General features: G+C 40.6%; 1 protein-coding gene across 1 annotated transcript; it reads left to right on the forward strand.

Moving 5' to 3' along the window:
- The first annotated feature begins 23 nt into the window (after window positions 1-23).
- On the forward strand, window positions 24-9,054 carry LOC100967703 (cytochrome c oxidase assembly factor 5). The gene is made up of 3 exons (XM_003806127.4): window positions 24-158; window positions 4,278-4,361; window positions 7,670-9,054. The coding sequence occupies exons 1-3, from the start codon at window positions 60-62 to the stop codon at window positions 7,709-7,711; spliced, it is 225 nt and encodes a 74-aa protein (XP_003806175.1). The 5' UTR covers window positions 24-59; the 3' UTR covers window positions 7,712-9,054.
- The last annotated feature ends 4,469 nt before the right edge of the window (window positions 9,055-13,523 follow it).

Here is a 13,523-nt window from a genome sequence, read left to right on the forward strand (position 1 = left end):
CCGGTTGCAAGTGTTGCGGTGGGAGAAAGTCGAGTCCGCAGCGGAGGGGAAGCGCCGTCATGCCTAAGTATTATGAGGACAAGCCGCAGGGCGGCGCGTGCGCGGGCCTGAAGGAGGACCTGGGCGCGTGTCTGCTGCAGTCGGACTGTGTGGTCCAGGTAGCGCGGCCGGGCGCTCCCGGTGGTGACGACCCCTGTCCCAGGCAGGCCTGGCTCGGCGGAGGGCAGCGGGTCGCCCGCGGCGGCGGTTGGAGTTAACCATCCCGGGCGTAGGTCACAGCTCGGGCTCACTGAACGTGCGCAGATCCACTGAGCTGTCGGAGCCCCAGTTCCCTGTGGGGTTAAATCGGAGATAACGATAAACGCACCCTGTCGGGTTTTTGTAAAGGTTAACCCATTTCAGTTCACGAAGCGTTTATTGAATGCTAGCACTCTACTAGGCTCTGGAGACATAAAGGAGAATAAGCCAGGTTTCTTGCCTGCCTAGAAATGATAATCTGTAGAATTAATGATTCCAGAGAGTTGCGTAAACCTGGTACACTGCCCTGGCCAGTAGTGTCTCCTGCCTGTTCAGTTGTGACAGTGTGTGCTCAGTTTGACTTGTGTTGATGTGAATTTGTTTCTGAGTTACAGTTCTCTGCATTCTTGGATGTTAAGTTGTAAAAATAAGGCAACTCCATATTTTCACGATTTCGTATCTTGCTTCCCCTACACTCTTCCTTCACTCCCCGGCTACAGACACGGGTCTCCTCAGCACCCTCTTGGAATGCACTGAAACATGTAGTGAGGTTCACAGTGGACCTGAGTTCTGGATTAGAGCTCAAGTAAAGCACAAGTGCCTTTTCCAATTGCAGAGGCCCGACGAGAGGGCATTCAATTGTGTGCAATTGTCTTTGCATTGGGGGATGTAGTTTCAGAAAGTTGCTGTTATTTCAGAGAAAAGATTACCCCCAAATGGACATCCACTGTAAGACTGTATCAGTGTTTCTACCGAGTCACAATTTGTTTGGTTCACTGATTTTAGCAGTCAGCCATTCTCGCCTCCCAATGTCTAGTAAAACTTGAGTTATTATAAATTTAAGAGATTATCTCGCCCAACTTCCTTATATAAATGAGGAAACTGAAGTACCGTTGTTTTCAGGCTCCCCTGTCCAGGGCTATGTCCCCTCTGCCCCTTACTCACTGGTGCTGCCGTTCAGCCAGCTCCTGGTAAATGCTTCTTAAGTGGCAGGCATGGTACCTGACACTGGTGATAACGAAGATGAATCAGTAACAGTCACTACCCATGTAAGCTTGGTGTCATGGGAGAAATAGACATCTAAGGGTCTAAATTCCTGCCATAAGACTGTAAGCATTTATTAAACATGTGTTTAATGACTAGATCTTGAGGAGAAAAATGCATTAGCCCAAGGGAGAGCGTCTGATTTTGCTTCAGAATTTGGAATCTTCTGAGATGACATTTGAGCTGAGTCTTAAAAGTTGAGTAGTAGTTTATCAAGTAAAGGAGTGGGAACTGTTGTGGTTGTGGGGAAAATCTGAAAGAACAGCAAGTGCAGAGGCAGGGAGATGTGGGAGGGCGCAGAGGAGCTAGTGTCCTGCCATAGGGGAATGCGACAGAAGGCCTGAGGGGAAGGTTGCAGCCAGGTGTGAAGGCCTGTATGTGTGTCAGAGTGAGGAGACTGGATTTTATCCAGACGTTCAGCATCGGAAGGCCATGTTGATGAGTAGTCAAGGGAAGAAAGTACACTGAGTAGGACTGAGGAAAGAAACTCCAAGTGGAGGACAATAGCAGCAGCACAGAGAATTCCAAGCTGGCTTTCTGCAGCGGTTGATACAGCAAACATGTATGGAGTGCCAGGCTCCAGTTCAGGGAACAAATACTGATGAATGGAACATGGTCTCTCCAGTATAGAAAGCGGAGCTGTTTGGCTAGAATGCTGTAGGCAGAGATTATGGTTGGGACAGCTGGTACAGACTTTGCTTTTCCCGCCATTGAATATGTGGCCTTACCAATGCTCAGTTTGGTCAGCCAGAAAACGTGATGCTTATAAGCAGTTCTTTAGATGGAAGTTCGTATACAGTTTGTGTTAAATTCATTCTGAATGCTGACTTCAGCTGGATTGTAAAAGGGCAATAGTGAGGAGGTTTGCAGGTCCAGAACAATCTCCTACAATCTGCTGGCAGCTACTGCCCACTGCTCCTCACTGGGGACTCTGAAAGACCAAGGAAAGCTCTGCTGAGGTCTGTGCTTGCTCTGTGTGGCAACCTTAATTATGATGGAAATTTTTGATTTCTTAAGTTCTTGAATAAAAAGGTTAATCTGATCCTATGGCAGGTTGGTGCTGTAGTCTCTTCTTGCCAGTCTTTAACCCACCTGAAACCTGCAGCACCTCGCTCTAGGGAGGAATTCAACATAAACATGTATTTAGTTCTAGGTGCTGCTTTGGGAGATTGTCAAGGAGTTAGAGGGCCTCAGAGAAACTCAGGGTAATGGTAAGGATGTAAATTCCAGTGGGGCTGGAGGAAAGCAGGGAAAAAGCAGATTCAAAAGGCATCTCTTGAAGAGACTTCTTAGGATTTAATGACTCCTGGATGATCAGGACAATGAAACTCTGCCAGAGGAACTTCACTCATCATAGGGTATCTTCTTTGTCTCCACTAACAGCTTCCAGATCCACTGACTCTTCATCAGAATCACCTAGAAGTGGTGTGGCTTTTTAAAAGTACAGATTCCACTGCTGCCCTCACCCTACCCCCAATAAGTTAAAAGTTTCTTTCCTAGGTTGGTTCTTGGGCACAGCCATGTTTGAGAGCACTGACTGATCTTGACCTCAGAAGGCAAAAAAGCTTGGGAGTGTATTAGTTAGAATATAGATTCAAGTGCATGTTACAGAGACCCAGAATAATAGTGGCTTAAACAAGATAGAGAACTTTCTCTTTTGTCCTTGTGCCTATAATCAGGGCCTGGTCATTTCCCTCAATCTTCCATGAACACAGACACTGTTGATCTTGTGACTCTGTGCTGTGAAAATAGGAAAATATAGCAAGTAGGGTGTTACTCTCATATTCATGGTCCAAGACTGGTTTGCTTCCACATCATCAGGCCCGGCAACCTTATGGAGTGAAGTGAGGAAAGGGGCAAGCCTCTTTAAGGACCAACCCAGAAGTTCTACACCTGTTTCCCACACATTCCAGTGGCTAGAACTTAGTCACAGGACCACAGCTAGATGCAAGGGTGTCTAGGAGATCTCACCCAGCCATATGCTGGATAAAAAGGAAGAGCAGACAGCTAGCAGTCTGTTATTTGGGGTGGAGTGGATAACGAATGCCTGTCTCTTAGCTTTAGTGTATCCAGATGGATCTTTACCCCAGGCAGTTGACAATATAGGTTGAAAGCTTTTGAAAAAGGTAGCATCTTAGATACAATTTGAAGAGGCATCAGCTTATAAACTATAGTTATAACCTTTTATATGGTTAGTCTTCTTTTGTCTGCCTCCACGTCGTTCATGTGGGCAGCACATCCCACCAGCAGAATTGCAGAGTTTGGAGAGGAAGGAAACCTGCTACTCTTATCCACTTTTGAGAGTCACTGAGGTAGATGACATTTGATATCTAGGACCCAGGCAGACATACAGACTGGAAGGTGGCCAAGATTCCTGGGGAACAGGAATACCACAGACATAGTACCCTGTAGCTTTTCATAGGAAAAACTAGCAGAGCTTGCCTGGCACTTGCAACATAAAGGTTCTGGGGAGTGGCTGCAGTGATGCGGCTGTAGAGTCAAAATCTGCTTGAGGGAAAATCCCTGATTATGCAGAGCAGATGAGCTTTGGGTTACATTTTTCCTGGTGCATGAATGGGCCACATGTTTCTATTTAAGTAGTATTCCAGCCTGCCTTGTTAATATCTTTGTGAAGTGTTTCGTGCCAACACTAAAAATATTCTGATTTTAGGGTACCCAGTTCACACATTTCACCCATAAGGAAATGAAGATATCCCTTTCTAGATTTTTATATAAACAGTTTAAGGAAAAGTATCCGATAGAAACCAGTGTTTTCAAGAATTCAACAGTGTCCTTAAAGTTCCCAAGTTACTTTACAATTTTTTTTTCATTCTTTAGGCACCAATAGCCCAAATGAATTAAGAACTATTTCCTACATAACTTTCTATTTTCCTCTTTTAACACTTTTAAAAAGGACTATTTTCAGAAGGACAATTATTTTGTACTTTGTGAGAAAATTTCCAAGGTGTTTATATTGTTTTATGTGTCTGTCATAGGAAGGAAAATCACCTCGGCAGTGTTTGAAGGAAGGATACTGCAACTCTTTGAAGTACGCATTTTTTGAGTGTAAAAGATCAGTGGTAAGTGGTTAAAGATTTTTAAAAGCCTATGCTAAAAATTAGCTATAGGGAGGTTAAATATATGAATGACTTAATAGTTATAGGTAAGTTGCAGTGATATGGTTTGGAAAAAATTACATAGATAATATTTCTTCCTCCAGTGAGTTAATGTTAGGTAGCGTTCATAAAAACCCACAGCTCATTGTTATGTTCTTCTGTCACCGTGCTAACTACAGCTGCTGAACTTCATGCATTTCTGAAAGTGTGAGAATGAAGTCTCGGCAGGTATATACGGGTAAAAGTTGATGTTGGCCACTCGAGTTCAGATCAGTTGGCAATTGTATACAAACATATAATGTGGAGCTCTAAGGTGTATACATTTGTGCCTTATGTGACTAAGAGAAAATGTCAGTATCTGTGTTTGAATTTTGGAGGGATGGATTGTAGAAAAAGGGCCTAAAAAGAGATTACAAATCTCTGGGGTTCATTCTAACATTCTTTGATTTGGAAGATGTATGGAGATCTTTGGAATGGAAACAGACCCTTTTCTTGGAGAAATGTATAAAACCAAAAATATGAGCATCCCATTAAAGGAAGAAAGCACTTGGACTTGAGGATGTTTTTTTTTTGTTTTTTGTTTTGTGTGTTTTTTTTGAGACGGAGTATCACTTTGTCACCAGGCTGGAGTGCAGTGGCGCAATCTCGGATCACTGCAACCTCTGCCTCCTGGGTTCAAGAGATTCTCCTGCCTCAGCCTCCTGAGTAGCTGGGATTACAGGCGCCTGCCACTGTGCCCAGCTAATTTTTGTATTTTTTTAGTAGAGATGGGATTTCACCACGTTGGCCAGGCTGGTCTTGAACTCCTGACCTCAGGTGATCTGCCTGCCTCGGCTTCCCAAAGTGCTGGGATTACAGGAGTGAGCCACCACACCTGGCCTTGAGCATGCTTTTGTTTGCTTAGGAACTACACTGCAAATCCCTTCCTTTTTGTTAACAAAAGAAATGGAGGGTACTGATACTTACGACCTGCAAGTGGTTGTAAACAAAGAACTTGGAGCATGTTTGCCAGCTAATCAGATCCAGGGAGGGTGTAAAGTTAGATTAAATTTGGCCCTGCTCTGTTTACTTTCTTAAGTGACATCTTTTCCTGTCATTCAGTGTGAAGAGAGGAGGATTTTCTTGCCTTCTCTCACATAGATTTGTTTCCCATGTAAAATGCAAACCTTTAACTTTGTCAAGAATTTCAAAGCGTGTGCAGTAAACCCTCTGAAATTCTCTACCTAAAGCTGTCTTCGATCTCCAAAGAACGAAGTCAGATTTTTTTTATTTTTACAATTTATCTACTTTCAGCAGAAATTTTTAACAATCTTACATAAAAAGTAAAATGTTCTTACCATTTCTAAATATCAGTACAAGGCAGAGTTTCACATATACTTTGACACTGAGAAGAGCACCTTAGGGACCCTTTTTTTTTTTTTTTTTTGAGATGGAGTCTCGCTCTGTTGCCCAGGCTGGAGTGCAGTGGTGCGATCTTGGCTCGCTGCAACCTCTGCGTCCTGGGTTCAAGTGATTCTCGTGCTTCAGCCTCCCGAGTAGCTGGGACTACTGGCAGTTGCCACCATGCCCAGCTAAGTTTTATATTTTTAGTAGAGATGGGGTTTCGCCATGTTGGCCAGGCTGGTCTCAAACTCCTAATCCACCCACCTCTCCCTCCCAGAGTGCTGGGATTACAGGCATGAGCCATTACACCCGACCAGCTTAGGGACCTTTTTATAATCTTTCTCCAAGACCATGTTTTACTGTTAGTCCTCCAAAATGAGTAGAGTCATATCGCTGTTAATGCAACTTGTTATACATGCTTGGCAAAAAACCCAGAAATATAAAAATTTAAATTGTGTGGGTAATTTTGTATGCTATTAAAGTGAGTGTGCATCGTATTGAAGGTGAGATGGGAAGTTTGAATCTGCTGTTCTCTCATAGTATGAGCAGTTCACCATCCTGATTCCTGTGTTTTAAAATTTTTTTTTAAAAGTATGGCTTTAGCTACTTTACCTAGTGCTCAGTGAATAAATGGCTGTCTGTCCACACTTTGTTGGACTAACTGGCAGGGTCTGTCTCTAAAATAATTCCTTCCTATAGAATAGTGGTCTGCAACATTTTTGGCACCAGGGACCAATTCCGTGGAAGAAGACAATCTTTCCACGGACGGGGAAGGGGGCAGGGGATGGTTTTGGGATGAAACTGTTCCACTTCAGGTCATCAGGCATTAGATTCTCATAAGGAACGTACCACCTAGATCCCTTGAATGTGCAGTTCACAGTAGGGTTCATGCTCCTGAGACTCTAATGCTGCTGATCTGAATGTAATGCCCCTGATCTGACAGGAGGTGGAGCTCAGGCCCTAACACTCCCTCTCCTGCTGCTGACCACCTGTGTGGCCTGCTTCCTGCCAGGCCATGGACTGGTACAGGTCTATGGCCTGGAGGTTAGGGACCCCCAATATAGAATTTTTGGGGAGTGACATTGACTATGCAAGTTTGCCTTACAAACTGACTTTAGAACCCTCTGCTCTACCTACTACCCTTAAGAAATGACTGCACTGTAAGGCTTCAGTCAAAGAACGTGCTGCCAGTTTGTGAGGTGGTAATTCACCTGAAGGATTTTTAATCCCAAAGTAATGTGTTACTTAACATTTTTCAGGGCTCATCAGTTGGAATTTAAAGATTTCAAATATATTTGAATATTAACCTAAACCTAGAAAGTTAAGTTTTTTAGAAGAAGAATGTATATTGAGTATAGTCCAAATAAAAAGTTAAATGTAATTTGGATTCTTGATTGCCCTTAAGCGGAACTTCTATTTTTAATGCCATCTTTCTTATCTATTTATTTATTTATTTATTTATTGCCCAGGCTGGAGTGCAGTGGTGCGATCTTGGCTCACTGCAACCTCCACCTCCCAGGTTCGAGCAATTCTCCCACCTCAGCCTCCTGAGTAGCTGGGATTACAGATGCATGCCACCACACCCAGCTAATTTTTGTATTTTTTAGTAGAGATGGGGTTTCACCACGTTGGCCAGGCTGCTCTCAAACTCTTGACCTTGTGATCCGCCCACCTCATCATCCCAAAGTGCTGGGATTACAGGCGTGGGCCACTGTGCCCTGCCAATGCCATCTTTGTTACTGTGGTTTTTCTTGGTAGTTCTGATGTCATCACCTTTTTGATTTTGCTAATAACTGGTTTATTTCTCTCATGCGGTGATACCCTTACCAAAGTAAGGGGTGTTTAATTATATTGTACCAAATTTGATTTAATTGTATATTTATTTTCAGTTGGATAACAGGGCAAGATTCAGAGGAAGAAAAGGATATTGATGCATTATGTTGAAGCCAACATGGAAAACAACAAATATTTTCCCTGGTCATTAACACAAAGAAGCCAAAACAGGAAACATACTTTTTACTACATCTGTTTGGTTGGACCAGATTTCCCCTCCGTGGAACACTGAAGAAAGTGGATGAGTTGTTTTCGAATATGTATAAAGTAAATGATTCTCTTGATCCAAGTTATTTTTAGAAGAAAAACCTAATTGAACAGGTATGGGTTGGGAGCATAATAAATGTGTTTTGAGAATTGTTCTAAAGCACAGAAAATGGAAAGACTGTTATTTGCAAACTTGACTCTTCAATTGAATTACCCAATTTGTACAGGCCACTGATGTGACTGACACAGTCGATAACATGCAGCCTATCCAGAAGGTGTCTGTTGGGAAAGTTTAGGATAAAACTTTTTCTTTAGTTCAGTCTTTTCCTGTCTAGTTCTAAAATGAATTGTGTTTGATTCCTTAGAGAAGAAATACTTCATTTGTGCTCTGATTCACTGAAGTAATAACCTCAGCACTTTAATAGCGTCCACAGGCATAGCTGATGCTAGGCCCCAGATTGTGTTGCCCAGGCTCTTTACCATCATCTTCGGACTGTTTTTGTTTCCTGGTTTCATTTTCAGTCTGGCCCGCTCTACATAATGGGCCAGTGTCAGCTCCAAGTCCACATCCTTATTATCCATGATTCAAAAGGGAGAGAGAGAACTTCCTTTTTCAGGGTCCACAAATCAAATCTATAAAAGGACTCTGGTCTTCCCAGGATCACCTGCCCTTGCATTGGACCAGTCCCTGTGGAAGAGGGGATGGGGGCCTGTGATCTTGGCCAGGCCTGGGCTATCTGCACTGTCATTGCTAACTCCTGTCAGAATCACATGGATGAGTAGTGGGCTGAATCCCAAAAGGAAAGGGGTTTAGAGCAAGTGGAAACAACAGATGTTCACTATAGAAAGCAAGAATGAAAACCATGAAGTGGTTGAAGATTAGCCTTACAGTAATTTTATTCTGATCACTTAATACAGTAGAGTTAAACAGGAATTCAAGTTTCCAACTTTATTTTTGGCACTGAAGAATTACAAAGAACTCTAGCGTCTTTATACCTCCGTGGTTCACTGGAGTTAAAGCAATCGGGGCGTTGTACAGCTCACTTGAGTTTTTAAAGGTTCTACTAAAAAGTGAGAATTCCACAGCAATATGGGTCATTGTTGCAGAATATCACAAAGGTCTGTTGTGTATACTCCTTTTCACCAGGAAAGGGACAATAATAGTTTTTTTCAATGTATATATATATAAGTGATCTAACTTTTTATTAATAAAAGTAAACAACTCTAAAATGTATATTATAAAGCCCTGTCATCTTTGTTGAGTAATAGCTTTATTGAGCTTTATTTGGAGAAATACACATACCGTAAAATTCACCCTGAAACTTACCAATTCAGTGTTTTTTATTATATCTACAGAGTTGTGCAACCATCACCACTAATTCCAGAACATTTGCATCACTACAAAGAGCAACCTGTACCCATTAGCAGTCACTTCCCTTCTCCCTCAGCCTCTAAAAACCACTAAGACACTTTTTATATAACATGTAGCCTTTTGTGACTGGCTTCTTTCACTTTTACCATAATGTTTTCAAGGCTCATCCACATGTAGAATCTATCTGTACTTCATTACCTTTTGTGAATAATATTCCATAGTATAGATGCACCACATTTTATTTATCCATTCATCAGTTGGCAGACTGGTTTGTTTACACATTTGGGCTATTATGACTAATGCTATGAACAATAGTGAACAAATTTTGCATGGACATATGTTTCTGTAAGAGTGGAATTACAGGGTCATATAATTCCAACTTTTTTTTTTTTTTTTTTTTTGAGACAGGGTCTCTGCTGTTGCCCAGAGTGCAGTGGCATGATTACAGCTCACTGCAGCCTCACCCAGGCTCCTCCTAACTCAGCCTCCTGAGTAGCTGGGACCACAGTCACGTGACACCATGCCCAGCTAATTTTTTTTGTATTTTTGTGGAGACAGGGTCTCCCCATGTTGCCCAGGCTGGTCTCAAACTCTTGAGCTCAGGTGATCCTCCCACCTCGGCCTCCCAAAGTGCTGGGATTACAGGCGTGGGCCACTGTTCCTGGCCCAACTAACATTTTGATGAACTGCCAAAATTTTCCACAGTACCTGTACCATTTTACATTTCCACCAACAATCTTTGAGGGTTCCAGTTTCTCCACATCACCAGCAGTTATAATTCATGTTTGATTACAGCCATTCTACTGGGTATGAAATGGTATCTACTTGAGATTTTGACTTTCATTTCTCTAATGAACGACTAATGATGTCTGAGCATGTTTTCACGTGCTTATTGGCCATCTGTATGTCTTTAGAGAAATGTCTATTCAAGTCCTTAGTCCAGTTTTCAGTTCGGTTCTTTTTATTGTTGTAACAGTTTTTTGTATGTTGTAGATACAAGTCACCTAAAGATAAGTGATTCACAGATTCTCCCAATTTGTGGTTTGTCTCTTCACTTTCTTGATGGTATCCTTTGAAGTATAATTTCTAATTTTGGTGAATTATAATTTATTTTTTTCTTTTGGTGTATCTAAGAAACCATTGCCTAATCTAAGCTTAATGGAAATTTATTGTTTTATCTTCATTTAAGAGTTTTACATTTTTACCTCTTACATGTGAGTCTGATTCATTTTAAAAATAATTTTTCAGGCTTTTATTTGTAATATATTTTTAAAATTTTAATTGTAAGATACATATAAAATTTACTATCTTAACCATTTTTAAGTGTACAGTTCAACAGTGTTGAGTGCACTCACAATTATGCAACCAATCTCCAGAACTCCCCTTCACCCCCACCACCCCTCCAACTCTCCACCTTGACAGTCACCATTCTACTTTATGTCTACAGTAAGTGCCTCGTGTGGAATCATACCACATTTGTCTTTGACTGGCATATTTCACTTAGCATATGTTCTCAAGGTTCATCCATGTTGTAGTATGTATCAAAATTTCCTTCCTTTTTTAAGGCCAAATAATATTCAGTTGTATGTATATAGCACATTTTGTTTACCTATCATCTGTCAGTGGACACTTGGGTTGCTTGTGCCTTTGGGTAACTGTGAATAATGCTGCTGTGAATATGGGTATACAGATACCTCTGTGACCCTGCTTTCAGTTCTTGTGGGTATATACCCATAAGTGGAATTGCTGGAGCACACAGTTATTCTAATTTTTTCAGGATCAGCCGTACTGTTTTCCACAGCAGCCATACTAGTCTACAGTAACAGCACACAAGGATTTCAACTTTTCCACATTCTTGCCTATACTTGTTATTTTTTATTTTTTTTTAAATAGTGGCCATCCTAATAGGTGTGAAGTATCTCAGTGTGGTTTTAATTTGCATCTTCCTAATGATTAGTGGTGAACATAATTTCATATACTTGTTGGCCATTTGTATATCTCTTTGGAGAGATGTCTCAAGTCATTTTGAATGAGTGACATCATTCAAATGGGTTAAATCCCTTAAAATGGTTAAGGTGGTAGATGGGTATTAAAAAAATAGGTTGTTTGCTCTTTTGTTGTTGAAGTTCCTTGTATATTCTAGATGTTAACCTCTTATCAGATGCATGATTTGCAAATATTTTCTCCCATTCTGTAGGCTGCCTTTTTTTTTTTTTTTTTAAATGCACAGGGGTTTTGCATTTTGGTGTAGTCTAGTTTGTTTTTACTTTTGTTGCCTGTGCTTTTGGTGTCATACCCAAGTCACCGCTGACTCCAATGAAGTTTCTCCTGTGTTTTCTTCTAGGAGTTAGAGTTTTAGCTTTTAAATTATGTCTTTGATCTATTTTGAGTTAACTTTTGTATATGGTGTGAGTGTCCAGCTTTTTTGCCTAAGGACAGCTGGTTTTCCCAACACCATTTGTCGAAAAGATGGTCTTTCCCCATTGAATGGTCTTGGCATCCTGTGGAAAATCATTTGACCATATATGCCAGGGTTTATTTCTGGGCATGCTATTCTATTCTGCACTTCTGTCTGTACATATTTATGCCAGTGCCACATTATTTTGATTACTGTAGCTCTGTAATAATAAGCTTTGAAATCAGGAAGTATGCGACCTCCAGCTTTGTTCTTTTTCAAGATTGTTTTAGCTACCTGGGGTTCCTTGAGATTCGATGTAAATCTTAGGATGGATTTTTCTATTTCCACACACAAAAAAATCAGTTGGGAATTTGATGGGGGGGGGGGTACATTGAATCTGTAGCTCACTTTTGATAGTACTGTCATCTTAACAATATTAGGTCTTTCAATCCATGTGCACAAGATGTCTTTCCATTTTTTGGCATTCTTAATTTCTTTGCAGCAAAATTTTGTAGTTTTCAATATACAAGACTTTTGCCTCTTTGGTTGTTTATTCCTGAGTATTTTCTTTATGATGCTACTGTACATAGAACTGTTTCCTTAATTTCCTTTGGAGATTGTTCAACAATGGTGGGTTGTTTTTTTTTTTTTTAATTTTTAGAAATACATTTAATTCAATTCTATAAATATTAATCATTCAAAATCTGGCCACAATCATAGGAATACAAAAGTAAAATCCCAGTTCTTTTTTCCCTAAAATGTCACAATGTAATAGATCTAACATTGCATATATTTCTGATGTGATGAAATGTTGATATATATTTTCTATCGTGCAAACTACAGCTCTAAAATTTTTCAAAGATAGTACATATATTATGTTTTCTATAATACTTACACCATCATTATTGTTTTACCTTTTATATCTCATATTCTATTTTAATTATGGAATGGTATTATTACATATCCCTGATAAAAATATTAAAATGTGCTATGGGAAAATTAAGAAAAGACATATTAAACCTTGTTATGTAGTAGCAGGGACGTGGGAAAGCTCCTTGGAAGAAGTAAGGTTCATCACTCAGAAGTCAGCCTATTTAATACAGAGATAATGATTCAACTTTACTTCAGAGAATTTAAATCTGTAGCTACCCTCTCATGGTTTGAATGTAGTTGGTGACTATTTTTTTAAGTTTTAGGGTACATGTGCACATTGTGCAGGTTAGTTACATATGTATACATGTGCCATGCTGGTGCACTGCACCCACTAACTCGTCATCTAGCATTAGGTATATCTCCCGATGCTATCCCTCCCCGCTCCCCTCACCCCACAACAGTCCCCAGAGTGTGATATTCCCCTTCCTGTGTCCATGTGATCTCATTGTTCAGTTCCCACCTATGAGTGAGAATATGCGGTGTTTGGTTTTTTGTTCTTGCGATAGTTTACTGAGAATGAACCTGAGAAAAACAAGCAATGGGGAAAGGATTCCCTATTTAATAAATGGTGCTGGGAAAACTGGCTAGCCATATGTAGAAAGCTGAAACTGGATCCCTTCCTTACACCTTACACAAAAATCAATTCAAGATGGATTAAAGACTTAAACATTAGACCTAAAACCATAAAAACCCTAGAAGAAAACCTAGGCATTACCATTCAGGACACAGGCATGGGCAAGGACTTCATGTCTAAAACACCAAAAGCAATGGCAACAAAAGACAAAATTGACAAATGGGATCTAATTAAACTAAAGAGCTTCTGCACAGCAAAAGAAACTACCATCAGAGTGAACAGGCAACCTACAAAATGGGAGAAAATTTTCGCAACCTACTCATCTGACAAAGGGCTAATATCCAGAATCTACAATGAACTCAAACAAATTTACAAGAAAAAAACAACCCCATCAAAAAGTGGGCGAAGGACATGAACAGACACTTC

The sequence above is a fragment of the Pan paniscus genome, chromosome 12 (genome assembly GCF_029289425.2).
Source record: "Pan paniscus chromosome 12, NHGRI_mPanPan1-v2.0_pri, whole genome shotgun sequence".
In the NCBI taxonomy this organism is placed as follows: domain Eukaryota; kingdom Metazoa; phylum Chordata; class Mammalia; order Primates; family Hominidae; genus Pan; species Pan paniscus.